This window comes from Mirounga angustirostris, unplaced genomic scaffold (genome assembly GCF_029215605.1).
Source record: "Mirounga angustirostris isolate CCGP_5_RB_7025 unplaced genomic scaffold, mMirAng1.0.hap1 SCAF_15, whole genome shotgun sequence".
Lineage (NCBI taxonomy): Eukaryota > Metazoa > Chordata > Mammalia > Carnivora > Phocidae > Mirounga > Mirounga angustirostris.
Genome location: NW_026991723.1, coordinates 86,223,974 through 86,251,319, shown reverse-complemented (window position 1 = coordinate 86,251,319; position 27,346 = coordinate 86,223,974). Strand labels below are relative to the sequence as shown.

The 27,346-nt window shown below is 54.0% G+C and overlaps 2 protein-coding genes across 8 annotated transcripts in view; one reads left to right on the top strand and one right to left on the bottom strand.

The window, feature by feature from the left end:
• Positions 1–12,997, top strand: part of ENG (endoglin) — a 34,553-nt gene extending 21,556 nt beyond the window's left edge. For 3 of the 4 annotated variants that reach the window (XM_064579511.1, XM_045883195.3, XM_064579510.1), the window contains 12 exons: positions 995–1,157; positions 1,876–2,041; positions 2,321–2,447; positions 2,882–3,056; positions 3,261–3,403; positions 8,091–8,228; positions 8,456–8,494; positions 9,001–9,117; positions 9,416–9,667; positions 10,920–10,974; positions 11,985–12,086; positions 12,217–12,997. In XM_064579511.1, the coding sequence (XP_064435581.1) occupies positions 995–1,157; positions 1,876–2,041; positions 2,321–2,447; positions 2,882–3,056; positions 3,261–3,403; positions 8,091–8,228; positions 8,456–8,494; positions 9,001–9,117; positions 9,416–9,667; positions 10,920–10,974; positions 11,985–12,086; positions 12,217–12,341 (1,602 nt within the window). In that variant the 3' untranslated portion in view covers positions 12,342–12,997. The remainder of the gene's footprint in view (positions 1–994; positions 1,158–1,875; positions 2,042–2,320; positions 2,448–2,881; positions 3,057–3,260; positions 3,404–8,090; positions 8,229–8,455; positions 8,495–9,000; positions 9,118–9,415; positions 9,668–10,919; positions 10,975–11,984; positions 12,087–12,216) is intronic. The other variant, XM_045883196.3, reaches the window with a different exon arrangement.
• A 397-nt stretch (positions 12,998–13,394) lies between these two features.
• On the bottom strand, positions 13,395–23,153 carry FPGS (folylpolyglutamate synthase). 4 transcript variants are annotated; one of them, XM_045883197.3, is made up of 15 exons: positions 22,963–23,152; positions 21,660–21,788; positions 21,516–21,569; positions 21,367–21,431; positions 19,007–19,121; positions 18,810–18,890; positions 18,645–18,706; positions 18,463–18,565; positions 18,149–18,226; positions 17,772–17,919; positions 17,579–17,668; positions 16,452–16,602; positions 16,124–16,199; positions 15,277–15,343; positions 13,395–14,286 (listed from the first exon to the last, which is right to left on the bottom strand). In XM_045883197.3, exons 1-15 carry the CDS (start codon positions 23,098–23,100, stop codon positions 13,877–13,879), a joined length of 1,767 nt encoding a protein of 588 aa, XP_045739153.1. In that variant the 5' UTR covers positions 23,101–23,152; the 3' UTR covers positions 13,395–13,876. The 4 variants fall into 4 exon arrangements, with proteins under 4 accessions (XP_045739153.1, XP_064435583.1, XP_064435582.1 ...); XM_064579513.1 differs by lacking the exon at positions 19,007–19,121 and having other exon boundaries at positions 17,579–17,693; positions 22,963–23,153; XM_064579512.1 differs by lacking the exon at positions 17,579–17,668.
• Positions 23,154–27,346: the final 4,193 nt, after the last annotated feature.

The following is a 27,346-nucleotide window of genomic DNA, read 5'->3' as shown; positions in this document are numbered from 1 at the left end:
GGTAAAGGTCCCTAACCTCCTCCCGCTCTAAAACACTGCCCAGCCCTTCCATCGTGCGGTCTGAGTTCCTCACCCAGGCGCTCATCACTTTGCCCCCCTACTTAAATCCTGCTCCATTCTAGGTGGACCATTCTATGGTATCTTGTCTACTGCCACTGCCAGGCAGTCCCCCTTAGTATCTAGCCTGAAGCCCTTATACTGCTGTTGCTTCAGAGCAATGCCCCTGGCTCTGAAGATGGAATGCAGAGGAACTCTGAGTCTGGGGCCCCGGTAGAACACCTCTTCCAGGAAGTCTTCCCTGTTTCCTTCCACCACGGTCTCTCCTTGAGGCCCGGGCAGTAGAGGCGGTGAGGTGCTAGAGTCACCCACATTCCCATCCCTGTGCATCCAGAGCCCTGTCTTGTTCCCTTGCTTCTGTTAAATAACATCCTCTGTCTTCTGGTGTTTCAAGTGACTTGAGGCAGGACTAGTTTCTGGATGGCAAGATCCCCCCAGGGCTGGGACAATCCCCGTTAGGCTTTCATTCATTCATTCATTTATTCATCTGTTTCTCCCTCCCTCCCTTCTTCCCTCCCCTTGTGCAGGGAGCACCTGCTGTGTGCTAGGTGTGTGGGTAAAGCTGACGTGTCAGGAGAGTCAAGTATTTCCCAGTGCCTACTATGTGTCCGGCACCATGCGGGGATAGGCAGGGCAGACGCTGTGTCTCACAGACCCTAGCCACATGATGTCGCAAGTGTGGGTGGTATGAGTAAGACTGTGGAGGGGTGGGGAGGTGATGTTTGGACAGTTGGATGAATAAGGATGTGTCTCCGTCCAGCACCAGGTGTGGAAGGGCTCTGGGTTGACTTCAGATCTATCAACCTCAGCATTCTCAGCTCTGCCTCCTCCTCTCAGCCAACTGGCTGCCTCCCCAAATTACCTCCCAACCTCCTGAATGGGACAGAGGGGGCTCGGGCCCAGGAACAGCACCCTGAGCCCCCCTGTGTCTTCCTAGAACCCCAAACTGATCTTCCAAGGGCACCCAGGAGTCAATACCACACAGCTGCCACCCTTCACCACCCAGAAGCAGTTCCTCGACTGGGCAGAAACGAAGGGCCCCATTGCATCTATCGCTGAGCTGAACGACCCTCAAAGCATCCTCCTCCGTCTGGACCAAGGTCAGCTTCCCCCGCAGCTTCTCTGGGCTCAGGACTCAGCTCTGAAGAAATGTGAATTCTCCTGGCCCATTCTCAGATGTGGACACCAAGGCTCCAAAATGGGATGTGATTCGCCCCAGGTCACATATAACAAGTCCGTGCTCTATGGGGACAGTAATTTTTGGCCTAGAAAGCAGCACTTTTATTTATTGCGCACCTACTATGTGCTCAGTCCTATGCTAGGCATTTGGGGACTCTGTGCAGCCAGACCCAGATCCTGCCGTTCTGGAGCCAACACTGGTGAGGAGATGACAGTAAATATGTACACAGATGAATAATTCCATAATTCCATAACAGTTGAATAATTACAATTCCATATAGTAATTCCAGAGTAATTCCATAATTTCAAAAATTCCGCAATTTCCGGTCATGGTAAATGCCACAGGAAAGAGAAAAGTGAGGGGATGTGCTGGTGGTCGCAGGGTTGCACCTAACACGTGCCATGGGTTCGTGCCTTTATTAACCCTGTGTCCACCGATGAGGAAACAGGCCAGGGGGCTTGCCCCCAGTCACATGGCAGTAAGTGGTGGAGGGGAGATTTCAATTCAGGTCCTCCCAGGCACCCCACTTCTTTGCTGCTCCACCCTGCCCACCTCCCCCTTTACTGTGGGTGAGGGTGGGCCTCTGTATTAGTGCCAGGCTTTTCAGGGAGGGAACTGAGGTGTGCTTGTCCCCACAGCCCCGAGGGTACCATCCTCCTGCAATCCGGAACCCCTCACGGACATGGGCCACACTCTCGAATGGAGCCCGCTCACTCGCGCCTCTGTCCGGGGCTGCCATTTGGAAGGTGTGCCTGGCCACAAGGAAGCGCACATCGTGAGGGTCCTGCCAGGCACCGAGGCTGGGTAAGGGTGCCCGCCCCCGCCCACATCAAGCCCCGCCCACATCAAGCCCCGCCCACATCAAGCCCCGCCCATCCCTGGCTAGGTAAGAGCGTCGTTGCCACCACCTTAGCTCTGGGGCCCGCCCCTGCTGGCCAAGCCCCGCCCACTTCCGCGCCCCTCCCGCCGGCCGACAGTGACCAGGTGAAAGCGCTCAGCTGCTGCCCAACCGACCCCAGGCCTAGTCCCCGCCCGACCCCACATTCCTGCCCCACGCTGACGCCGGGGTCTGTCTCCCCGCAGGCCCCGGACAGTGACCGTCAAGGTGGAGCTGCGTTGTGCTTCGGGGGATCCCGACGCTGTGCTTATCCTGCAAGGTCCATCCTACGTGTCCTGGCTCATCGACGCCAACCACAACATGCAGATCTGGGTGAGTCTTGCTCCGCGACCCAGACAGCCGGGCGCAGGCCTCGCCAAGGCTCTCCGGAGAGAAAACCCAAACTCCCGGCATCAGCACCCCAGCCCTGAGCCCTTACACACCCACCCCCTTGCTCTGTGCACTAGCTATTCTTCAAACCTTCACCCAGATGGTACCTCCTGCTCGAAGCCTTCCATCATCCCCTAGGAAGGCCCCTACCCCAGCCCACAGGGCCAGGGAAGATTCCTGGAGAAGCGAACCCCAAGCTGGTTTGAAGGACAAGCAGGAGTCGGTAGATGAGGGAGGTGGCCCAGGGGGAGGAAACAAGTAGGAGCAAAGGATAGAGTGGCACCGAGGCCTGGCATAACCCTGGCTGGCCCTGGTGGCGCCCCTGCCAGGCTGCACGCCCCCCTGACTGTGTCTGTGGCTTCCTCCTCTGTCATTAGACCACTGGTGAATACTCCTTCAAGATCTTTCCAGAGAAGAACATCCGTGGCTTCGTGCTCCCGGATACACCCCAAGGCCTGCTAGGGGAGGCCCGGAGACTCAACGCCAGCATGGTAGCGTCCTTTGTGGAGCTCCCTCTGGCCAGTGTCGTCTCACTGCAGGCCCACAGCTGCGGTGAGCACCCTCTTCCCTTTGCCCTCTCCTGGGATCAGTGACCTTGGGACCGCTGTGTGAGCAGGGTGCTGCGGCAGCCGGCGGGAACCCCATCTTCCCCGTCTGCAGGCGAGGACAGTGAAAGTCGCTAGTTAGGGAAGCCCTCGGTGCCCGGTGCCCAGGGAGCGCTCAGTGACTTGCCTGCCGGCCTCTGCTGCCCGGCAGGTGGTGGGCCGCAGACCTCTCCCCCACCCGTCCGGACCACCCCTCCCAAGGAGAGCTGCAACCAGGAGCTGCTCCTGTCCCTGATCCAGCCCAACTGCTCCAAAGATGTCATGACCGTGGTGCTCAAGAAAGATCTCATCTCGGTAAGGGAACCCCTGGGGACGTGGGTAGCTGGTCCTTCCTTTAGGCCAAGAGTCTTGGGGTCCTGACCCAGGCAGGGAGACAAATCCCATCCCTCTGCAAGCCTCAGGTTTTCCACTTGTGAAATGGGTTGGATAATGGTAATTGCCGTGCAGGAAGAATTAAATGAGGTCTGACACGCTAAGCCGGATGTGGTGCACAGTTAAGTGCTCAGCAAACAGGTACTAGTCATCCTTAATTAATCCTAAATGCAGGCTGAGCCCGGCGGGCACTCAACACGATATCTATACAGTGTGATCTCTGCCCGACTGAAGAACAAGGGTATTTACTATAAGAATAACACTGGATTTAATTTTTATTTTTTTAAAGATTTTATTTATGGGGTGCCTGGGTGGCTCAGTCATTAAGCGTCTGCCTTCAGCTCAGGTCATGATCCTGGGGTCCTGGGACGACCCCGCATCGGGTTCTCTGCTCAGCGGGAAGCCTGCTTCTCCCTCTCCCACTCCCCCTGCTTGTGTTTCCTCTCTTGCTGTCTCTGTCAAATAAAGAAAATCTTTTAAAGATTTTCTTTGACAGTCACCATATAATGGGCACTCTTCTGTGTCTCGCTTGTTACACTCAGTGTTACAGCTTTGAGGTTTAACTGTGGTGTTGTGTGTATTTATTCATTTTATAAATGAGCTACCGTTCATTTATCCATTCTACTGTTGAGGAGCATTGCGGTTGTTTCCCATTTGAGGCAAGTAAGAATAAACGGCTATGTACCTTCCGGTACAAGTCTTAGGTTGACATAAACACTCATATCAATTAGGTACATGCCCAGAGGTGGAGCTGCTGGGTCGCTGGGCAGGCAGAGGTTTAGCCAAATAATTTCGGGAAGCAGACGGACCAACCAATCCCCAGTCCACTCATCATGTAGGAAACGAGAGCAATTTTGAACTTTTTATTTGGAAATGATTTTAAGCTCACAGAAAAGTTGTAAGAATGAGAATAGTACAAACAGCCCACTTGTACACCCTTTGCTCAGATAAAATTATTTCATATCATGGGGAGATAGATATATCTATACACACAACCATTTGCATGCATATCGCGAGAATGTTTAGATAGAAACACATAACGTAGGATTATATATGTATGCGTGTTATATGTTATTCACACATGCATGGGTATGTATATATGCTTGTATATAACTTGTTCTGACTGATTTAAGCATAGACTTTATACCTCATGGTTCTTTATACATAAAGACTCCAGTGTGTATTTTCTAAGCACAGGGATATTCTCCTACATAACAACTGTACAGTTAGCAACTTTGGTGGAATTAATGTTGATTCAATAGTTTTATTTAATCTACCACTCACATTTTTTTTTAAGATTTATTTATTTGAGAGAGAGAGAGAGAGCACAAGCAGGACGGGTAGAGAGAGAGAGAATCGCAAGCAGACTCTACGCTGAGCATGGAGCCTGACACAGGGCTTGACCCCACGACCCTGAGATCATGACCTCAGCTGGAACCAAGAGTCACCCCCTCAACTGATTGCGCCATCCAGGCGCCCAACCACTCATTTCTTACTGTGTGGTTTTTTTTAAAGATTTTATTTACTTGACAGAGAGAGAGACAGCGAGAGAGGGAACACAAGCAGGGGCAGTGGGAGAGGGAGAAGCAGGCTTCCCGCTGAGCAGGGAGCTCAATGTGGGGCTCGATCCCAGGATCCCAGGACCATGACCTGAGCCGAAGGCAGATACTTAACTACTGAGCCACCCCCACCCACGTGCCCCAATGCTGGTTTTTTTTTTTTAATGTGAAAAATTAGAAAAGAAAATCTCAACCTTCCTGCCCAAAGACCGTGGCTACCAATATTTTAGTGTGTTTCTTTCTGGAATGTGTCCTCTGTGTATTTCTTATATGGTGTCATCATCTCCAATGCACTTGTCTCCTGCTATATTCACTTACTGTATTTTTAGAACTTTGACATATGTACTTAATGTCGCTTTAATCACAAATTATTTCATCATATTGGCATGCTATAATTAACTCCTCCCTTGTTAGACATTTAGGTTGCTTCCAATTGTGCGACACTATAAATACACAGAAAATATCACCAGGCATTCTTTATGTAGGATTGTTTTCTTAGGCTAGATTTCCACATTAGTGAGATTGCTGGGTCAGAATGCATGAATATTCTGTAAGTTTTGATACATGTTGCCAACCCACTTTCCAAAAGAGGATTCCAATTTTCACTGCCAATTTAGGAGAGCACTTTGATTTCTCTCTCCAGACTATTATCTTTGTTTAAAAAAAAAAAAAAATCTTTGCTGGGACGCCTGACTGGCTCAGTGGGTGGAGCATGCGACTCTTGATTTTGGGATCATGAGTTCAAGCCCCACGTTGGGCGGCAGAGTGTGCTTAAAAAATAAAAATTAAAAAAAAGTAATAGAATTTTAAAAATTAGACTGTTGAATCTCAGATCTGTACCTCTGAAACAAATAATGCAATATATGTTAAGAAAAAAAAAAAAAAGAAGATAGCAGGAGGGGAAGAATGAAGGGGGGGAAATCGGAGGGGTAGACGAACCATGAGAGATGATGGACTCTGAAAAACAAACTGAGGGTTCTAGAGGGGAGGAGGGTGGGAGGATGGGTTAGCCTGGTGGTGGGTATTGAGGAGGGCACGTTCTGCATGGAGCACTGGGTGTTATGCACAGACAATGAATCATGGAACACTTCATCTAAAACTAATGATGTAATGTATGGGGATTAACATAAGAATAAAAAAAAATTTTTTTTTAATTTTAAAAATTAAAAAAACCTTTGCCAACATGAGAGGTGGGACATGGTGTTCCATTCTTGTTTCAATTTATAATTCTTTGATTAGTAGTGAGTGTGGGCATGACTCCATGTGACTTATAATAACCTAAGGCTCTTTATCAACATAGCTCAGTATTTTTCTTGATTTTTATAAGCATTTTACATAAAGAAAAAAAGTTGGGACCCTTCGTCCACCATTCTAATTTGAAATAATTTATCTTTACTATAATTCTAAAGTTTGGCTACAGTGATTTTTGTGTTTAGGGACATTTATTTTTATCTTTTTGTGAGTAAAGTGATAGAAGTTTATTAAGTGAAGATACAGAAAAAGCTCTCAAGAGTGAGAGGAGTCCTGATAGGGTTGCCCTTGTTTAGGGACATTTTAAAACATTGGGCCATCCTAGGTGCCCATCTTCCCCTGTGTGATTTCTCCTGGCCTGAGGCAGGAAATCTCAGCCAGAGCCTTGACAAATCACCCATGACCTCAGGGATCTTTAGAATGACACTTAAATCTACAGTTAAGTGCACATGGACGTTTTTGGGGGCTGTGGGGGTACAGGGGCGATATGAAGTATCACCTGTCTGCTACCCATCTCTTCTACCCTCTACCTCCATCTGGCCTGGCAGGTGCCAGTAAGTGGAGACCATGCAGGGTCAGCAGTAGCCGGCATGACTGCTGCCCAGTCCAAATTAAAACAAAACAAAAAAAACCCTGCCATTTTCTCTGAGTACAGCATCCGTATAGAAGAAAATACAAAGAAAAGGGTCTGAACAGAATCACCCTGACATGGAACATTCTGCCCTCTCACTGACTTAAGAAATGGGGTCAGTGTGCAGAATTTGGATCCCAGGGTATGTGTCACTGGGGCTTCACCTAGAGTCATTTTTATTTGGTGGGCTGTTCTCTCCTCAGGTGTTATCTACCTGAGGAGGAGCGCAGTCAGGGTGGCATTCTGGAGATGTGAGTTAGCTGGATTCAAGTGGGAACTCCCAACAGCGCACTCAACTCAAAGACGCCAAGATTCTTTGATCCTAAGAGCGTGACTGAAAAATTCTAAGATTGATTCTACTAGGACAGGAGACGACAAACTGTGGCCCTCTGCGTGTTTTTGTAAATAAGTTTTATTAGCACACAGCCACACCCAGTCACTTACATATGTTCTATAGCTGCTTTCAGGCTCTGATGGCAAAGTTGGGTTAATTACAACAGAGACCACATAACCCACAAAAGCTAACAGATTCACCATCCAGCCCTTTATTGGAAAAATTTGCCAACTCTGGATCTAAGAGTCTAGGGTTTTCGTTTTTGTTTTTTTAGTTTATTTGAGAGAGAGGAAGAGAGTGGGGTGAGGGGCAGAGGGAGAAGTAGACTCCTTGCTGAGCAGGGAGCCCAATGCAGGGCTCCAACCCGGGACTCCAGGATTGTGACCTGCGCCAAAGGCAGACACCCAACCGACTGAGCCACCCAGGCACCCCAGAGTCTAGGGTTCTGAGACTGGATTATGCTGGTGGGATCTCCATGCCCACGGGGCTGTGGGCAATGATTATATGTAGAACTCAAATGAATGTTTTTAATACATCTGCATTTATTCTAATTACACGTATTAGGAGAAAAGTAGCAAATCAAGCTCATGATGTCACAGATATTATTGCTTAGGACAAGGCTAAGTACAACAGTGAGTGTAGTTCAGGAAAAGTATTATCTTAAATGGTGTAGTCTGATAAGATCTAACAAAAATTAAGAGGGGAGGAGAGGAATGGCTGTGATTTGGGAGCCCTGAGTTCCGTCAGTCCTTGGTGCTGGGGTGTGAGGGACAGGCTCCAGAAAGCCCCCCACACACCTCCTGACACTGCCCCTCCACTCCAACCCTGGCCCAGACTCTGAGGTGCACCATCACAAGCCTGACCTTCTCGGACCCCAGCTGCCAGGCTGAGGACAGAGACGACCAGTTTGTCTTGCGCAGCACCTACTCCAACTGTGGCATGAAAGTGACAGAAAACGTGGTCAGGAATGAGGTAAGAAAAAGGGCGGGCAGGAAAGGTATCGGCCAGCTTAGCTGGTGCCTCCTTGACCTTCCAGGCCAGTGGGCCTTTGGGAGAGGGGGGTGTGGTGCTCAGTAGGAAGACAAGCCTATTAGCCATTGGTTGCCTCAGTCCCCGCATCCATAAAATGGGTGTGTTGGGTGGGATACCCTCTGGGGTACTTCCTGGCTCTGACCTGTTCCTTGGCTCTTTTTCTGCAGGTGGTGGTCAACCTCTTGTCAAGCTCATCACCGCAGTGGGTGAGATGGATGGTTACCATGCTAACCCATCTGGTTCAGGGTCCTGGTGCCCCTTCCTGGCCTGGGAGGGGAGCAGGCCTCAGGAAACTCAGGCCCCGATCCCGGCAAGCCATGTTATCTTCAGGGTGCCTCAGCCTCCCCTTTTGTACAAGGGGAGCAGCACTGTTTTGGGTTCCATTCTCAGCCTCTCAAGCCAGAAAGTTCTAGTACATACTGGCTGTGTGGCCTTGTACAAATCAGTTAAGCTTTCTGGACCCAAAGGCTGTATCTGTAAACAGGGGCCTAAAAAAGGATCTCTGCCGTGGGGGTGCTTATGAGCAGTCACTGATAGGACACATGGGAAAGCATTCACCCAGGCCTGGCACAGAGCAAGTTCTTGATAGATTAGCTTTGTTTTAAAGGAGGGCCAGGCAGCAACTGGGGACCATGGCTTGCGCTCCCACCCCACCCCTTACCTTTCTAGCTGGATGCCTCCCAGACTGACCACGCCCCCGTATCTCCCACAGAAGAAGGTGCACTGCATCAACATGGAGAGCCTCTCCTTCCAGCTGGGCCTGTACCTCAGCCCGCACTTCCTCCAGGTCTCCCACACCATTGAGCTGGGGCAACAGGGCTTTGTGCAGGTACGGGACTTGACCTCCAGGCCCGCCCACTCTTGGGATTCTCAGCCTTTCACTGCACCGTTAGTAGAGGGGAGGTGTGCACCGGACCCCCCAGAGGAGGGAGCCGGCGGGGTACATGGCGGAGGGGAGAGACAGCAGAGAGACACTGGGTGGAATGTCCCCTCCTAGAGTTTGCTCTAGGCGGGCCCAGGGCTGTCCTTCCACCGCCAGGGTGGAGCCTCAGAATGAATCTAGCGTATTTCACGAGGGCAGCACTGAGTAACTGACCATGCGCCGTCACTCTTACCTGCCCATGTAGGTGAGCATGTCCCCATCGATCCCGGAGCTCATGCTCCAGCTGGACAGCTGCCACCTGGATTTGGGGCCTGACGCGGACACCGTGGAACTCATCCAGAGCCAGACCGCCAAGGGCAGCTGCGTAAGCCTGCTGTCCCCAGGCCCTGGTGGGGACGTGCGCTTCAGCTTCCTCCTCCGTGGCTACATGGTGCCCACACCCACGACTGGCACCCTCAGCTGCACCATAGCCCTGCGTTCAAGGAGTTTGTCCCCGGTGAGTGGGGCCCCAGCTTCAAGGGTGGCTTCGGGTCTAGGGTTTCCAGGAAGGGATGCGACAGCCCATGATGTGGGACCAGCTGGTAAGGGGCAAAACCAGACTGGTGTGTGGTTTCTGGTTACCAAGGCTACTCCTTCTGCCACCCTACAGCCTTCTGATGGCTTTGCTGTGTATTGGACATTAGTAGGATTTGCAGCTGTGTCCATCCATCCTTCCTTCCACTATCCATCCTTCCTTATCAATCCTTCCATCCATCCTTCATCCCTTTTTTCTTCCATCCTTCATCCTTCTTTCCTTTTCTTCCATCCATCCTTCCACTATCTATCCATCCTTCCAACCACTTATACTTCCACCATCTATCCCTCCATCCACTCATCCTTTGCAGTCATCCTCCCACCCATCCTTCCATCTATCCATCCATCCATCCTTATCCCATCCCCCTACCATCTGTCCTTTTCTTCCATCTATCCTTCCATTCATCCCCCTCCATCCATCCTGCCTTCTACCATCCCACCCAGTCATCTATCCACAGTCCCTCTTTCCCACCCAGTCATCCATTCATAGTCCTTCCACCATCCCTGTCAGCCAGCCAGCCTCCTACCATCCCACCCAGTCATCCCTTGATCCGTCCACCCACGAATCCATGCACTCACCCATCTTTCCATGTGGTATAGTCACCAATGTCATTGCATTAAACAGGAGATCTCAGCAAAGAGGGTTAAGATAAAGGACACAAAGTTCTGATTTTTCTCCTTCACCATCCAGTGGGGATCCCTGTCCTCAGGCACACAGCCTTGGACACACACATCCCCAGGTCCCGGCACACACAAGGGTCTCCAGGATTAGAAACTTTCCTGGTTGTATGAAGCTAGGCAAGCCTTTGGGGCCACTCCTGAGTGGGTCTTCCCCTCTCAGTGAGCATGGGCCTCTGGGCTAACCTGACTCATCTCTCCCAGGTGTTCACAAGGGTCACAGATGCAGCGCAGAGTGCCCTTACAACCCTCATGGGATTCGGGAGCCTCCCAGGGAACATCCTCGTAGCAGCCAAGGGTTGTCCACCCAACACCCTCCCTCAGCATGGATCTCCCAGGACTTGCCCAAAGGCTCACAGCTAGAAAGTGGTGGGATAGGATCCAAAGCCAAGGCCCCAGGGCGGGTTGTGACAGGCCATGGTCACAGAGCCAGGAAATAAGCCCAGTCACTGCCTCCTGCAGGCTGTGCTATCCACCACTCTCTTTTCCTCCCCCAGGACGCCCACAGGACTATCTCCACGCGTCTGAACATCGTCAGCCCTGGCCTGCCTGGTGAGTCTCTCTAGGGTTCCAGTGGCTGAGGCCAGTGTGGGACCTGATGGGTGGCCCAGAGGGGTGCAGCACAGACACATGCAGGGAGGACCCCAGAAAGAGCATCCCTGGGAGCAGGGGCAGAAGGGCGCCCAGCAGCATAGTGTAGGATGCATGCTATTATCTTCTAGATAGAAAGCCTTTGCTCTTGACTACCCCATGGACCAGATCCCAGGCATTCAGGTTTTCTGAATCCCCAGAGTTGCTAGCTGACCTTGCTTAGGGTGGGGGTAGAGGTCCTGGAATCAAATAAGGCAGAAGGCATGCTGGACCCGGGCTGGCCTCACCTTCTTGAGGCCCCCAGTGTGGAGGATGCTCCTTCAGCCCAGCACCCTCCAGCCTCCTTTTTTATTCCCTGTGGGCCCAGGCCCCCACCAGGCAGAAAAGGTCACTGATACTGGGGGTAGAGGTCGGGGGCACCTGCTTCCTTGCCACCGTACCTGGGCTAGGATAGAGCCCTGACCCCAGCCCATGACCAAGAGAACAGGGCCAATTACCCCATTGCATCAATGGGAACTCCGTGTCCAAGGGGAAGCCCATAGTCACCCAGGAGTGTGGATGGAATGAGGCCTGGGAAAACCCAAGAGCAGAGCTGAAGAGCCCTCAGAAGTACTCCGGCCCATTCCTACCATAGTAGGAATTCCTACCTACCCACTGCCAGGCCCCACTTACTTTTAGCTCAGATTATACCATCCATTCTCCCTAAAAGTGCATCTCCATCAGCCTTGGAAGGCAGAGGCATGGCCCAAAGGCCTGGCTGGGTGGATGGTCAGAACAGCCATGGCTCAGTGCCAGGCATGGGTGTGATGAATCCATCTGCCAGATGAGAAGATTGAGACCCAGAGAAGTCAGGGTCAGTGGCCGAGCTGGGACTGACGCCCAAACCTGTGCCCCTGGCCAGCACAACACAGTAGGGGACTAGGGAGGGGGCCAGAGCACTGACTGCAGCCATCCTTCCCTTGCGTGCACAGACAAAGGCCTCGTCCTGCCCGCTGTGCTGGGCATCACCTTCGGCGCCTTCCTCATTGGGGCCCTGCTCACTGCCGCGCTCTGGTACATCTACTCGCACACGCGTGAGTATCCCAGGCCCCCACCATGAATGCTCAGGGTCCCTCTGCCACCATCACCAGGGGGGAGCCCGGGGGAGCCTCTGGGGGAGTGGGGAGCCCCGGCCGGGGCCCTGACCTCCGCCCCTGCCCCCAGGTCCCCCCGGCAAGCGGGAGCCCGTGGTGGCGGTGGCTGCCCCGGCCTCCTCAGAGACCAGTAGCACCAACCACAGCATTGGGAGCACCCAGAGCACCCCCTGCTCCACCAGCAGCGTGGCGTAGCACCCGGCCCGGAGACCTCCAGGCCCCCCAGCCAGCGCTCGCCCAGCAGCCACCAGCTGGGAACCACTGGCCATGAACTTATCCCGGGACCCCAAGCCCTCCACTCGACCAAGGATGGACCATGCCCTCTGCACCCACCCCTCCTGCCTCCCTCTCAGAGGTCTGCTGCCAGCGGGGGCACCAGCTCGGAACACCTTGGGGGTCCCCCCACCCCACCGAACCTTCAAACCCAGTGGGCCCGGACTACGGCTGCCCAGGACCACAGAGAGAGAGACCACTGCCCTATAAGTCCACACTGTTGTAGAAACCGAGTCCCTGTAGTTTTCACCTGGATCCAGCACCTGGTGACCTGGGCTGGGTGGGAGAGAAGAACTCAAAACAGACTCACCCAGGCCTCCTGCACGGAAACAGAAGAGGGCCAGCCCAGAGCCACCTGGACCTGCTCCCAGCGGCCTCCACACCTGGCCTGGCACCACTCTGGCAAGGGAAACAGAAGCCTAGGGGTGCCCAGCCTGGGAAGTGGGGACCCTAGCTCCTCCCGCAACTGTCACATGGAGGACCCCCCCCCCAGGAGGCAGGCATCTGATGGGAAGTGGCCGTACTGTCTGGCCTGGACCCACCCTATATACTCACCACCAATAAATTAGACCATGAAATCCGTGCTGGGCTGGGCAGGGACAAAGGGCGGGAAGCCTAAAATGGGTGGGGAGGTGACAGCTCTGGGATCAAATCCTGAATCTGCCACTGAATTGGCTACGTGACTGTGGCCAGGGACCGTGGCTTATTTGAGCCAGCCACAGTTCCCTCATCTGTCACAAGGTCTCTGGGGGGAGGTCTGTAAATCCGCGCCTGGCCTATGGCCAACAGACCTGAGTCCAGTGTTCTGGCTGCAGACAGACCCCCCTGAGGCTCAGGGGCCAGGGGTGGGGGTGGCTTGTCCCAGGCCCTACAGCCTGGGTTCCTCCCCTGTCCAGTTCCTGGACCAGCTGCAGCCCTCATGCCCCTATTGTGTGCTAACGGAGCTAGAGATTGAGTCGCTCAAACATTTTGCCATTTCCTTTTTTAAGAAAGTTAAAGGCTTTAATTGACTCCAGCCATCCGCTGTCTCTAGTGGACCCCAGGCAGGAGCCCTCTCTTCCCCAGAAGGCCACTAAGAGGTAACCCATCAACCAGCACCCAGCAGGACCCTAGGCCTGGCCAGGCAGCTCACATAGTGAGCTGGGCCGGAGCCAGGAGGCAGGCAAAGGTGGCAAGGGAGGTGGGCTGCACAGTCTGGCCTGCTACAGCAGTGGGAGAACCAGGAAGCCCTCAGGCTGTCTCAGGAGGAAGGAGAGGCCAAAGGCACCCTAGGCTCAGAGGATGTCCCATCTTGGCCTCCCCCGCTCTAGCCCTCGATCTTGCTGCCCAGAGCCCGGGCCCCTGGGCCACTCTGGACAGAATCCGAAAAGCTGACAACAAAAGGCACCTAACAGGAGTTCATGGAGACCTGCAGGGCAGGCGTGGGAGAACCCCCATTTCCACCCCCACTGCCTGGGCTACTGGGACAGGGCAGGCTCCAGCAGCTTCAGGACGCCGCCCACCAGGTGCAAGCTGCCCGTGACAAGTACATGGATGGCGGCAGCCTCGCGGAGCACGCCGGCCCCGCTGCCTGCCACAGGGTGGGCAAGGAGGCCCTGTGGGGGACTGGGTGGCTGGAAGACAGGGTCCCGGCCTTGGCTGATCCACTGTAGGGCGTGCGAGATGCAGCTGAAGACGAGGGAGCTGGTGCTATGCGTGCGGGGTGGGTGGGAAGCCAGCAGCGAGGATGTGGGCTCACCAGGCTCCGGGCTGGGGGCGCTCCAGGGGTCTGGGCTGGCCTGCGCCTCGGCCAGGTGGCTCCAGTACTGTTGGTGAGCGAGGCAACGGAGCAGCACCTGGTCCAGGGTCACCATGAAGTTCTGCTGGTCTGCGGGGCATAAGGACGGGCACGTCAGCCACAGGGACCGGGGGCGGGGGAGGCACGTTGTGGGCACCTGCTCAAAGCCAGGCCCTTGGGGCACCTGGGTGGCTCAGTCATTAAGCGTCTGCTTTTGGCTCAGGTCATGATCCCAGGGTCTTGGGATTGAGCCCCATGGTGGGCCCCTTGCTCAGCGAGAAGCCTGCTTCTCCCTCCCTCACTCCCCCTGCTTGTGCTCCCTCTCTCGCTGTCTGTCAAATGAATAAAATCTTAAAAAAAAAAAACAAAGCCAGGCCCTTTACCCGCACCATCGGGCCTCACGGTGGGCCGTGCTGGGAGGAAACGGAGACGCAGATGGGGACTTGCCGCCGGTCCCAGAGCTGGTGGGAAGCAGGGCCAGGCAGCTTAGCTCCAAAGCTGGGGCTTTTGTCCACTGAACACATCTCCCCACCCTAGCTTCACTGCCTTCAACTGTAAAGCAGAGTCCGGCACACAGGTGGGCATGAGTAGAATGCGGATTCCTGGACTCTCCCCAACTGTCTGATGTGGGGCCGGAGGATCTGCATTTTTTTTTACACTATTTCAAATTTTTTTGAACGTGACCCACAGTAAAAAATACACCTTATGATGGCAACTCAGTACTCCCACAGGTGTATACAGGTGTCTGGGACAGAATCGTCATAAAACAATACCTACCCTTTGTGCAAGGCATTTCATTTTAAAAATGCTGGTTTATACCCACTAAATTGATTGTAAAACCATCAGTGGGTTGCAGCCTGCAGTTTGAAAACCATTCCCGTCCCCACCAGTAATTCTGTTCTGGTACCACGGTCACAATATCCAAAACGCACCAAAGAGTGTTTATCTTTACAATAAAATAAATCTAGCTCCTTCCCTGGACCCCCCGTTTCGAAGCCCCCACTGTCACCATCAGAGCAGCCCACTGAAGGGCCTTCCACCCCCTGCTCACACCCAGAGGCCATGCCTGTCACCTCTTACCTGCGTTGCCAGCAGACGACACCTCTGTCAGGTTAGGGCAGAAAACAGCATAGTCAAACTGACAGGGCTAGGCCAAGAGGAAGGACTTGATGTCAGAGTCCCGAGAGGATGGCCCACCACCCCGACTTGCACAGAGCAGCCCCCCCGGGCGCCCCCCCCACAACATCCCCATCTCTGGAGATGCCTCCACCCAGCTAAACTGGAGTGAAACTTTATAAACCCAGCCATAGCCCCTCAGCGGCCCGTCTACCTCAGTATACCCTGCAGGCCCGTGGCCTGGGCAACATGGCCCACTGTACAGATGGGAACACTGAGGCTGGGAAGGGGGACTTGCTTAAGACCACCCAGCTATCCAGGATGGCGAAAGGCTTTGTCTGCACAATGAGAGAGATGAACAGCTTCAGCCTCCTGGTCTGTGAAATAGGAAATGATCCCCAGAACCCACTTCGGCCCTGACAGCTAAGGGCACCTCAACTTTCCTAAGCAGAGAGGGGCCCCTACATGCCCTATTAACTCAGAAACTCCTTAAACCATCTCTGAAATGCCATCTCTTGTCTAGAGTCATATGCTAGTGGTTGAAGGGGCATGCCAATCGAGTTCTATACCTTACGCCCCTACCTGGTCCTCCCTTTAACTCTGGGCTTCAGCTTGACCCCGCAGGGTGAGGGCAGTGACCTACCTGGGCCTAGACCTCCCTACGAGCCCGGTGCCTTTACATTTAATCCTCACTACCGTTCAGGGAAGCCCCATTTCTGAGCCAGAGGCCCAGGGATTAAGGCACCTCTGGGGATCCCAAGGCCAGAACCAGGGGCCACCAGAACCCGACCACCCCCCAGCTGCCCCTCACCTGCAGCAGCTTCAGCAGGGCCGCGGAATCCCGGTCCCCGGTGGAGTTGAAGAGCAAGATGCGTACCTCAGGGCCGCTGGAGGGGGGGGTGCGGAGAGGAGGGGAGGTGGGGGGGTGGTGAGAGAGGGGTACCTCCCACCCTTCTCTGCGGGCCCTGCCCCATCCTTCCTCCAGAAGCTTCCCCTCCTCCTCCCTGATCCAGTCCCAGCAGCGCCCCCCAGCATCTGGCCCCTCTACCCCTCCCCCCAGGCCCAGTCCTGACACCGACCCTATCCCAACCCCCCTCCCCCCCAGCCAGGCCCCGTGCAGCCCCGCCCCGGAAGCTCACCGGCCGGGCCTGTGGCCTCGGAGCAGCGCCTGGTGGAACCAGCGCACGCAGGCCTGCACGCTGCTGGCGGTGTGCGCGCCGTCCAGGTACCAGGTGAGGGGCCCGCGCCGCAGCACCTGTGTCCGGCCCAGCCACTCCGTGTCCCGAAGCCCTGCAGGGGGCAAGGCAGCCAGCTCCCAGCCCGGTCCTCAACTCACACACACAACCTGCCCGCAGCGCCCCCTGCTGCTCGCTGCTTGGAGGCCGAGGCTGCCCACCCCGAGCCCTCTCAGCCGATGAGCCAAGCTGCCGCTCACTCTTGGGCGCCAGCCACCGGGAGCAAGCTCGCGGGCTGCCTCCTCTGATGGAATCTTCCCAGCAGCCCTATCATCTATTAGTCCCGTATTACCTGTAGGCCGAGAGCCCTTAGCCCAGAGAGATTAGGTCACAGAGCCAAGTGTGCCGGGATGTGATCCAAGATCTGCCTGGCTTCTGTCATGGCCCTGACTTGGGGCCTGGCACACAGTGGGCGCACTGGAATCATTGGCGAAAGGGGTTTAGCTGCTATGAGCACCTACTATGGGCTGAAAGTTTCGGGGGAAGCAAGAAGCCTGAGAATATGTCTATTCTCTCCAGACCTCATGGTCTTACAATGATGACAAGAATGCCAGTAACCGGGGCGCCTGGGGGGGCTCAATCATTAAGCGTCTGCCTTCGGCTCAGGTCATAATCCCAGGATCCTGGGATCGAGCCCTGCATCGGGCTCCCTGCTCCGAGGGAAGCCTGCTTCTCCCTCTCCCTCTCCCCCTGTGTTCCTTCTCTCACTGTGTCTCTGTCAAATAAATTAAAAATCTTTAAAAAAAAAGAAAAAAGAATGCCAGTAACAGCAGCAACCACTGACTGGGCGCTATATCCCAAACCCACCATGCCCTGGCCTCAGCCCCTTGGTGATGTCACCTCACAGTGGGTCCTGTCATCACCTCATTTGGCAGGTGGGAAAACGGAGGCTCAAAGTCCACGAACCAGGGAAGCTTACTGACTTCAGAGGCCTTTGTCCTGGGCACCATCTCAAACCGCCCCCACCTCTCAAACAGGAAACTCAAAGAACCATCTGAGGGGGCCTGGCTGGGCAGGAAGGTCCGCCTCACCATGCCGCATGTGGGGCGTGGGCTGGAACACGGGTGCCAGGGGCATCTGCCGCAAGACGCTGGGCCGAGACACCTTCAGCTCCCCGAGGCCTGAGGAGCAAGGGAGGGGGAGGGGCTGCTGTGTGGACTGAGTGTGCAGGGGACCTTCAGAGGCAGGCTCCACGTGCCCCCTCCCCACGCGCCGCCCACTTACCCTGGTGGCCCTTTTGCTGTAGCCAGCAGCGAGCCAGCTGCAAGGCCAAGGCGGCGTTGAACCGCTGGTGCTCTCCATCCAGGCCCAGGGCCAGCGGCGGCCCCCCTTCCTCCAGGGCTTCCAGTGGTGGGCACAGGTAGAGAGGACACTGCCAAGGAGACGGGCAACACTGGGTCAAGGGAGCCCTCCCTGACGCTGTGAGTCCTTCCATCTGTCCACATCAACCAGAACCCGCCAAGCTCGGATCCGAGAACCAAAATGTGCTCCAGCTGGACGAGCGGTTACCCCTCACTGCACAGATGGGCAAACTGAGGCCCAAAAGGATGACGTGCCTCCCCAGTCAGCTGCCACCCCCGCCCCAGGGCTTCCAGACTCACGGAGATCTGCTGGGCACGGTCCCACAGCACCGCCAGGGGACCGTCAGGCTGGAGCACCGTGAAGGCAGGGACGCCTCGCTGGGGAGGAGAGGGAGGGAAGGAGGGAGACGGGCTGCTGAGGGTCCTCCGTCCCTGGGTCTGCGCAGCTCACTTCGCCTCTCCCCCCAGACCCCGCTTGTTCCAGACCCCGCTGATGCCCAAGACCTTATCCTGAGTCAGGTTACAGATGACCCTGTCCCAGCCCCGCTTGCCTGAGCCTTAAGGGCCAGGCCCAGGCCGTCCAGGTACCTCCTGTCCCCAGGGCTGCCTGGTACCTTGAAGATGCCCCCTTTCTGCCATGCGATCTCCTCCACTGTGTCCCCCAGAAGGCTGGTGTGGTCGATGCCAAGAGAAGAGACGCCACACACCACAGGCTTCCTGCAGGAGACAGAAGGGCCATGATGGCGCTGCCCTGGGCTCATGGCCACCGTCCTTCTCCTGAAGCAGTGGTCCTCACCTGATGATGTTGGTGCAGTCGTAAGCGCCACCGATGCCCACTTCCACCACTGCCAGGTCCACCTGCAGAGGACCAGGGGGCACGTCAGGGGCCCCGCGCACCCAGCCTGCTGAGATTCCCCTCCCCATGGCCTCGGACACAGGACTCTGGGGAGTGGGCACGGACCTTCTCTTGGAGGAAGACGTGGAAGGCCATGAGTGTGAGGAAGCGGAAGTAGGCAGGCATGGAGACGCAGCTGCTGCTGTCCTGTGGACAAGAACATGTCAGAGCCCAAGGCCCTGTCACCTCCGCTCTGGGGAGATGGGGTTCTGGGACGTAGCGCCCCCTACCCTGCCCACCCACCAGTCGTCCTGCACGCTCACCTTGGTCTCCTCCAGCCGGTGGTAGAGGAGCCAAAAGTGCTTGGTGAAGAGCTCGGGGCTTATGGGCTGCCCGTTGATGCGGATCCGCTCCCGCACCTGCACCAGGTGGGGAGAGCTGCCGGGAGACCTGTGGTCATCGGGACTCCCTTCCCAAGCCCCTCACACCTGTCTTCAGGATCCCAGATCTGACCATGCACTGCCCTGCTGACAGTCCTTCTGGGACCTCCCTCTGGCCTCCAGCATCCCAGCTCCTCACCCAGCCTCCCAGGTCCTGGTGGGACTGATGCTGCTGGCCTCTGTGCTTCACCCCTCCTGTATCCCAGCAGTTCCCTGTGGCCCAGCCCCTCCGGCCTGCCCCCCGCACCTGGCTCACTCCACACGTCTCAACTGAGTTGTCCCGCCCCACTCGGTACCCCAACAGGCTGATCAGGAATGTGCTCTGGGCTCCAACAGGTCCCTGTGCTTTACCCATCACACACCCATCAGTCACTCTGCCAACATCTGCCCCCACACTGTGTCTTCCAGCCCTGGAGGGCAAGGCCCCGTCTGTGTACTCAAGATGCATTCCCAGGCCGACCCACAAGGCTACATGGGCCGAAGTCAAAGGCTGGATTTTTAACCCCCAAAAATATCTTTAAAAACATTTTTGTTAAGATTTCATTATTTTTTAAAGGAATCTCCAGACCCAACATGGGGCTCAAACTCATAACCCCAGAGATCAAGAGTCGCACGCTTCACCCACTGAGCCAGCCAGGTCGCCCCACCCCAGAAATTATTTTAGAAGAGAGATCGTCCGTCAGCTTATATTTGAATCCTCCAAGCCCCTCTTGTATTAGAAGTCCTTGCCTAGGGGCGCCTAGGTGGCTCAGTCGTTAAGCGTCTGCCTTCCGCTCAGATCATGGTCCCAGGGTCCTGGGATCGAGCCCCGAATCGGGCTCCCTGCTCGGCGGGAAGCCTGCTTCTCCCTCTCCCACTCCCCCTGCTTGTGTTCCTTCTCTCGCTTTGTCTCTTTCTGTCAAATAAATAAATAAAATCTTAAAAAAAAAAAAAAAAAAGAAAAAAGAAGTCCTTCCCTACATTTCTTTCTTTTGAACAAAGAACTGTGGAGAGAAAATATGGCCTGAAATGAGCCTCAGTCAGCTGATTTCAGACAGTTACAGAAGTCACTTGGTGGAACTTGTAAAATAAAAGGAAGCAAAAATCTTAAGTCCCTCCACCTCAAGGACCAAATCCTGAGGACTTCACCACCACCATAATCCCACTGCTTTACTGGTGACCAGCTAAGGAGAGGTGTATGCAGCGCAGGGAAGAGGGCCCCACCTCTGGTCCATACCCCATCCTCTGGTGTGAGTTTGGGTGCCTGAGGGCGAGCACGAGGAGATGCTGCCTGGAGAGTGACGCGGCACCTGAGGCCCACAGAGCGGAAGGGAGGCCTCGACACGCCAACATAATAAACTACCTCAGTGCTTAAGCCCTAACAAGCCAGATCTTCTGCTCCTCACTGCAAAGACATCCGAAGTGATAAATACTTCTCTGTGATTTTAAAGCTGTATGTGGGGGCATCTGGCTGGCTCAGTCGGTAGAGCATGCAACACTTGATTGTGGGGTTGTGAGTTCAAGCCCCGCATTGGGTTTAGAGATTACTTAAAAATAAAATAATTTTTTTTTTTTATTTATTTGACAGAGAGATAGAGAGCACAAGTAGGCAGAGTGGCAGGCAGAGGGAGAGGGAGAAGCAGGCTCTCTGCTGAGCAGGGAGCCGGACGTGGGGCTCGATCCCAGGACCCCAGGATCATGACCTGAGCCGAAGGCAGCCGCTTAACCGACTGAGCCACCCAGGCACCCCTAAAAATAAAATAATCTTAATAAAAGCTGTACATGGAATTTAATAAAAAGGTACCTGATGACTCTAGCTATGTACTTCATTTACACATTCAAGTTGCTGCCCCCCTCCCGAATTTGTTTCATTATGAAAATTAAAGACTGCCACAAACTTTGGCCAATATGTTAAAAGCTAAGGGAGGGGCGCCTGGGTGGCTCAGTTGGTTAAGCGACTGCCTTCAGCTCAGGTCATGATCCTGGAGTCCTGGGATCGAGTCCCGCATCAGGCTCCCTGCTCGGCAGGGAGTCTGCTTCTCCCTCTGACCCTCCTCCCTCTCATGCTCTCTCTCATTCTCTCTCAAATAAATAAATAAATAAATCTTTAAAAAAATTTTAAAAATAAATAAAATAAAAGCTAAGGGAATGGTTACTGAATCAATCAACATTGGGCAAAGAGACAGGCAGCTGAGCTCCTGCTAGTTGGTTCCACGGTGCCCCCAGAGAGCTAAGAGATCCCATATTTCTCCACACCTCAGTACCTAAAGAATCCCGTCTTCAGGCCATAGCTGCGGAGAACACTTTCGGTGAAGGCACACGTGGAACCCTAGAAAGAAAAGGTCTTGTTTGGGCGGGCCCCACCCTCCCACCCCATCAGGTGAATACCTTATCCCTGAGTCCTATCCCTCACCTTCCCCTTGGTCCCAGTGACGTGAATGATGTTCAGCTGGTCCAAGTCTTCCACCTGAGACATATAGACAAATGCCTCAGCCACAGACTCATGGGTGGGGGTGGGGATGGGGATGGGGGTGGTCCCAGGCCCTGCACACCTTACCTGCAGCCCACTCCGGGCCAAGAACAGCTTCATCGCTTCCAGCTGTGTCTGAGGGTCACGCCGCTGGCGCTTTACCTGCTCCAGGTAGCCAGCATTGGTCTGCAGGGTGTTCAGTGTGCGCACAGCATCCTAGCAACCACAGTCCCCAGGTAGCATGTTAAGACTCACCAACAGTCCCCAGAAACAGAGAGACCCCAGGCATCAGTTGCCAAGCCAGGGCACCAAGCCTACCAATGCCAGCCCCGTTGCCCCAGCCTTGAGGTTAGGCACTGGTGGGAGAGAAGTGGCATCTTTCCAGCTCCGGCAGAGATGGGAGCCTGGGGCAGTTTGGCCCCACCCACAAGTGTCAGGCAAAGCAGGTTAAGTGCCTAACGGGAGAAGCCTTGCTTCCTGTTCCCAGTTTGGGCTTCCCAATCTTCACCCCCCACACCCAGGCCTTTGCCCTCATTCCCTCCAATGACGTCCATAGCTATACTGGGCCCTAAATTGGGAGGGGGGAGTGAGGGGGTGCAGGAGCAGAACCACAGAAGGCTGGGGTCTTAGAACAGGAAGAATTCGAACCAGGGATCCCTGGAGGCTTCCATGCCCAATCCTGAGAATGGGGTTCCACATTCTGACCCAAAGAAGAGCTGCTTGAAGCATCCAGATGGGGAAGAGGAGGCTCCAGGGAAGAAGGGTATACCCGGGGTCACCCAGCCAGGAAGGTGGGTCGCTGCAGCTCAGGAGAGTCCACTGGGGCTGACAGTGGAGATGCTATTTATTTCCCCTTAGGGGCCTCAACAGCTGGCCGGCAGCCCCACACCCATTAAACTGTGTCATCTGCCTGGCAGGCAACAGGTGTGGTCTATGGAAACCGGCCCTTACAACAGAGCCAGGTGGAAATTTTGTTTTCCAGAATCTTACCCCCACCAACACCCCTGATTCCTGCCTGCCTCCAATTCCTGGCACTTGGATCTCTATCTCCCGATTCCTGGAGACTCCAACCCCATATATCAACTCTTGGATCTCTCAAGTCTGAACTCCTGAAACTCTTTCCCCTCCCACCCCCCACGCCCCAACCGCTAGCTGGGGCTCTGGACCTCCTATCACTGGGCGCCCCTTCCCACTAAGGCGGGACACTTGAGCCTCAGCATTCCCAGAACCCGTGGCCCAGACCCAACTTCCTGGTCCCTGTCCCCGCCCCCGAGTCCCCCACTGCCAGGTTCCCAGTCCACCCCAGCCTCAGGCCGCGGAGTCCGGACGCTGTGTGGCTCAGGCCCGGCCCACGTGTCGTCGCAGTACCGCCCGTCGGCCCGCCGGATACCTGATACTCCATGCCGGGCTCCTGCGGCGCGGGCCACGCGCTCAACCCTCGCCGCGCCGTGACCCCGGTCGTTGCACCGCGCGGAGAAACTGCTGCCAGGAAGAGAGCGGCACGCAGGTGGCAGCGTGCCTGCGACATACTCCTAGCGCCTGTTACCACTCGCCAGGCCCGGGCCGGGGACGCCCCGCCCCTCCCCGCCCCGCCCCTGCCCCTGCCCTCCGCCAGTCAGCATCGCCCAGGGAGTCTTCCGGAACCAATAGGAATCCGCGGGGTGCCATATTTGTGAGGGGCAGGCCCGGGGGCGGGGTGGAGGGCTTCGTCCCTGTTTGTGAGGGGCACGCTCTCCGCGGCGCTCTGTGCACGCACTCAGCTTCGCCAGGACCTGGCCACACCCCAAAACTAGTCCCAGTCTGCAACCCTCGTTCTGGTGATCCGTCAGAACTAACTCTGAGCCGGGATAGAAGACGCAGCTAGCGTACGCTTGTATGGAGGTCATTGAATTCAAGCCCCGAAAGGTCGAGGCTTAACGCAGAGACCGCAGGCTGCGGGTATTGGGCCTCTGCACTTCTGAATCTGACAACCCGATTGGGAGGCAATAGACCAAAACCCAAGCACCTTCGCTACTGGGGTCACTACCGTCCCTGGGCAGCCTGGGAAGGCGTCCTGGAAGAAGCGACATCCTGGCAGAGGCCTGGGGATGAGGCGGAGTCAGCGAGGTGGCGGAGCGGGTGGGGGGTTGGGAGAGGTTTCCAGGCAAAGGGAGAGAATGCGTTTGAAAAGCAAAGGACTGAAGAGAGGGAGGGGTGAATAGGGTGGGGGGAGAGAGAGAAGGAGGAGAGAAAGAGAACTAACTAGCCCGAGGCAACTGCACTTCCACCGGGTGGGGGCCCGGTTGCCCCAGAATACCAGATCCAGCGGGACCTTGTAGCCTAAGAAATTTGGATTAAATTTGGACAACAATAACATGGCCTTAAAGAAAAATGACAAGGGGCGCCTGGGTGGCTCAGTCGGTTAAGCGTCTGTCTTCCGCTCAGGTCATGATCTGTGGGTCCTGGGACCTATCACCCTCTTCTCTCAGGCTCCCTGCTCAGCAGAGAGCCTGCTTCTCCCCGCCCCCCCCCCCCCCCCCGCCGCTCCCCCTGCTTGTGCTCACTCTCTTTCTCTCTCTCAAATAAATAAATAAAATCTTAAAAAAAAAAAAAAAGATGACCAGATCAGGTTTGCACTTTGGAAGACTTATCGTGTGGAGAATGAATTGGAGAGCCATGTGGGGAGGAGACAGTAATCTATCCTAGCTATGGGTGAGGAGGACTCATCCAGGACTTTTTCCTGATTTTGACCTTCTTGGCCCCAACTGCTAGCATGGAAAAAGTAGCATGGAGATTCCTTTTTTTTTAATATATAACAAGATATGCCTGTAATTTATTTTTCAGATCCCTCTGAGGGATTAAAAAGTCTCTTTTGCGTGGCATTGCCATGCTCCCTGCTCTTGGTCCTCTTTTCCTTGTATTCATTCTTCAAGCATTTTCTCATCTCCCTGATCGAGATCATTGCAATGACCAAACAATTTCAGAATGCTGTGATTTTTATGACATTCCTTAAGCAAGCTAATCAAGATGTTGCATTCTTCAGTGTGCAAGTGTAGAAATAAGAGAATGCATCTTTAGGAGAAGGTGAAGGAGCACAACAGAGCAATCTGACTATCAGCCACACCAGGAAGGCTGAAGCGACAGTCACCAGTGAAGAATCCCCATCCATCCAAAGGCTGGCAGCCTGGGCACTGGGGCAGACAGCTCCTGGCAGCAAAGGCTCCCATGCCCTCCACAGCTGACCTGACTTGGAGATTCCCTTTTTATATCTCAGGTGTCAGAAAGATGTGTAGATTTTGGGGGGTGGGGGCAGGGGGTTGCTACAGACAACCCTCTAGGGAAGTCCCCACAGACAAAAGACCATCCTTCAAACAACTGATGGGATGTTGTTTTTCCTCCCTCTTTCCTGCCAGCATTGGGGGTAAATATTTATCAGATTGTTTGATTTTGAAATAAACCTATGGCATGTTGGAAAGATTCCATCATTGGCTGGACTTCTGCTCTTCACATCACTGCTGGGCACCCTGACCCTGGCTCCATGGGAAATAGAAAGGTGCTTCTTTCTTGGCTTTCTTCTCCTTCTCCTCCTCCTCTTCTTCTTCCTCTTCTTCTTCTTCATCATTGAAATGTTCTCTATGCTTATGCATACACTGCATAATAACTGCATACAAATGATCTTTTAAAGGAGCTTTAAATGTTTTTCTTTGTGGGATCCTGGCGGGCTCAGTCCATACAGCATGCAAGTCTTGATATCAGGGTTATAAATTAGAGCCCCATGTTGGGTGCAGAGATTACTTAAAAATAAAAATCTTTAAAAATAAAAAACAAATGGTTTCTTTTGCTCACCCTCTCACCCCTTACCTTCCACCTTTGGTGACATCCAAGTATGCATCCCACAGTTTTCTAAGCACATGAGATGACAGACACATCTAGACATCTATAGGACTTTGTCGATGCACATAACAATATTTTCTGCCTTTTTCTTTTTTTAAAGATTTTATTTATTTATTTGACAGAGAGACACAGCGAGAGAGGGAACACAAGCAGGGGGAGTGGGAGAGGGAGAAGCAGGCTTCCCGCCGAGCAGGGAGCCTGATGCGGGGCTCGATCCCAGGACCCTGGGATCATGACCTGAGCCAAAGGCAGACGCCCAACCTACTGAGCCACCCAGGCGCCCCTATTTTCTGCCTCTTAACACTCTTAGTCAACAATAAGCTTACAGGGATCCCTCGAAGATACTAAGCAAATAGTTAAGGAGCGCTTCTCTGAGCCAGGCCCTGTCCTAAACACTTTCTATATAGTTGGTCATTTATCTGTCATGACCCTATAAGACAGGTACTAGTATTTTTTTTTTTAAGATTTTTTTATTTATTTGACAGAGACACAGCGAGAGAGCGAGAACACAAAGGGGGGAGGGGGAGAGGGAGAAGCAGGCTTGCCACGGAGCAGGGAGCCTGACATGGGGCTTGATCCCAGGACCCAGGGATCATGACCTGAGCCAAAGGCAGACGCCCAACGACTGAGCCACCCAGGTGCCCCGACAGGTGCTAGTATTAACATCCTGCTCTGAGTCATTCCTCCAAGAATGAGATGGCAGGGAAAATGAGATCCCAGGAGGGAGACTCCCTCCTCCCAGGTCAGCTTGTCTACATTACTGAATCTTAACTAATCTCTTTCTCTTTGCCCTGAGCAAAGAAGTTTGTGTCAATTTTCCCCTCAGGCCTTCTCTAGATCCCCGTGAATTTGCAATCTTGAAAATCATCAAGCTACTGACTTCAGCTCCAGTTGGAAATAGAAATAGATGCACAAGCATGAAAGCAAGCGGCAGCCCAGAAAATTCCAGGGGTCTACCTGGTTCATCCCAGTTGTGCAGGAAATTATAAGTGGTGACTGGGGCCTTGGCAAAGCCACCCAGGGGCCTTGGGCAGGTCATGTCACCTTTCCCCTGGACCTCTACTCCATGGTCTCCAAGGAAATGTTCATCATAGCCACTGACACTGGGAAATTTGTAGGAGTCATTTAAGGGGGCAGGGGTAGAATAGAGTTATCTTCTTTTCCTTATTAAAACTTTTCCTATTTTTATTTTGTTTTTAAATTCTAATATTTTGGGGGGAGGTGGGGGGCGCCTGGGTGGCTCAGTCGGTTAAATGTCTGACTCTTGATTTCAGCTCAAGTCATGATCTTAGTGTTGTGAGATCAAGCCCCTCGGCAGGCTCCGCGCTGGGCATGGAGCCTGCTAAAGATTCTCTCTCTCTCTCTCTCCCTCTGCCCCTCCCCCCACCCCATGCACTCTCTAAAAAAGATTTTAAAAAATCAAAATAAAATAAATCCTAATATTTTTTGAATGGATAATACATCATATCATTCAAATATAAGTACAAAAAAAAGGTACAATGAAAAGCTTCCCTCCCACGCCAGTTCCCAGCATCCTAATTCCCCTCTCCAAAAGCTATCAGTTAAAAAAAAACAAAACAGGGCGCCTGGGTGGCTCAGTTGGTTAAGCGACTGCCTTCGGCTCAGGTCATGATCCTGGAGTCCCGGGATAGAGTCCCACGTCGGGCTCCCTGCTCAGCGGGGGGTCTGCTTCTCCCTCTGACCCTCTCCCCTCTCGCGCTCTCGGTCTCTCATTCTCTCTCTCAAATAAATAAATAAAATCTTTAAAAAACAAAACAAAACAATCAGTTATGTTTCCCATGATTGCTCCAGAGATATGTTATGCATTTGCAAGCAAATATAAATATATAGAGATTTCCCTTTTATACTTACAGATAGTAGACTACATACACAAATCTGCA

Bases quoted from the DNA above. Each gene is read 5' to 3' on its own strand.
- FPGS (XM_045883197.3), bottom strand. From the start codon at position 23,100: ATGTCGCAGGCACGCTGCCACCTGCGTGCCGCTCTCTTCCTGGCAGCA. The intron at 17,920-18,148 runs GTGAGTCTGGAA...TCTCCTTGGCAG, and splicing joins ACCGTGCCCAGCAGATCTCC to TGTCCTCTCTACCTGTGCCC. The intron at 15,344-16,123 runs GTGAGGGGCAGC...CTCTTGGCCTAG, and splicing joins CCCTGCTGAAGCTGCTGCAG to CCCTGTCAGTTTGACTATGC.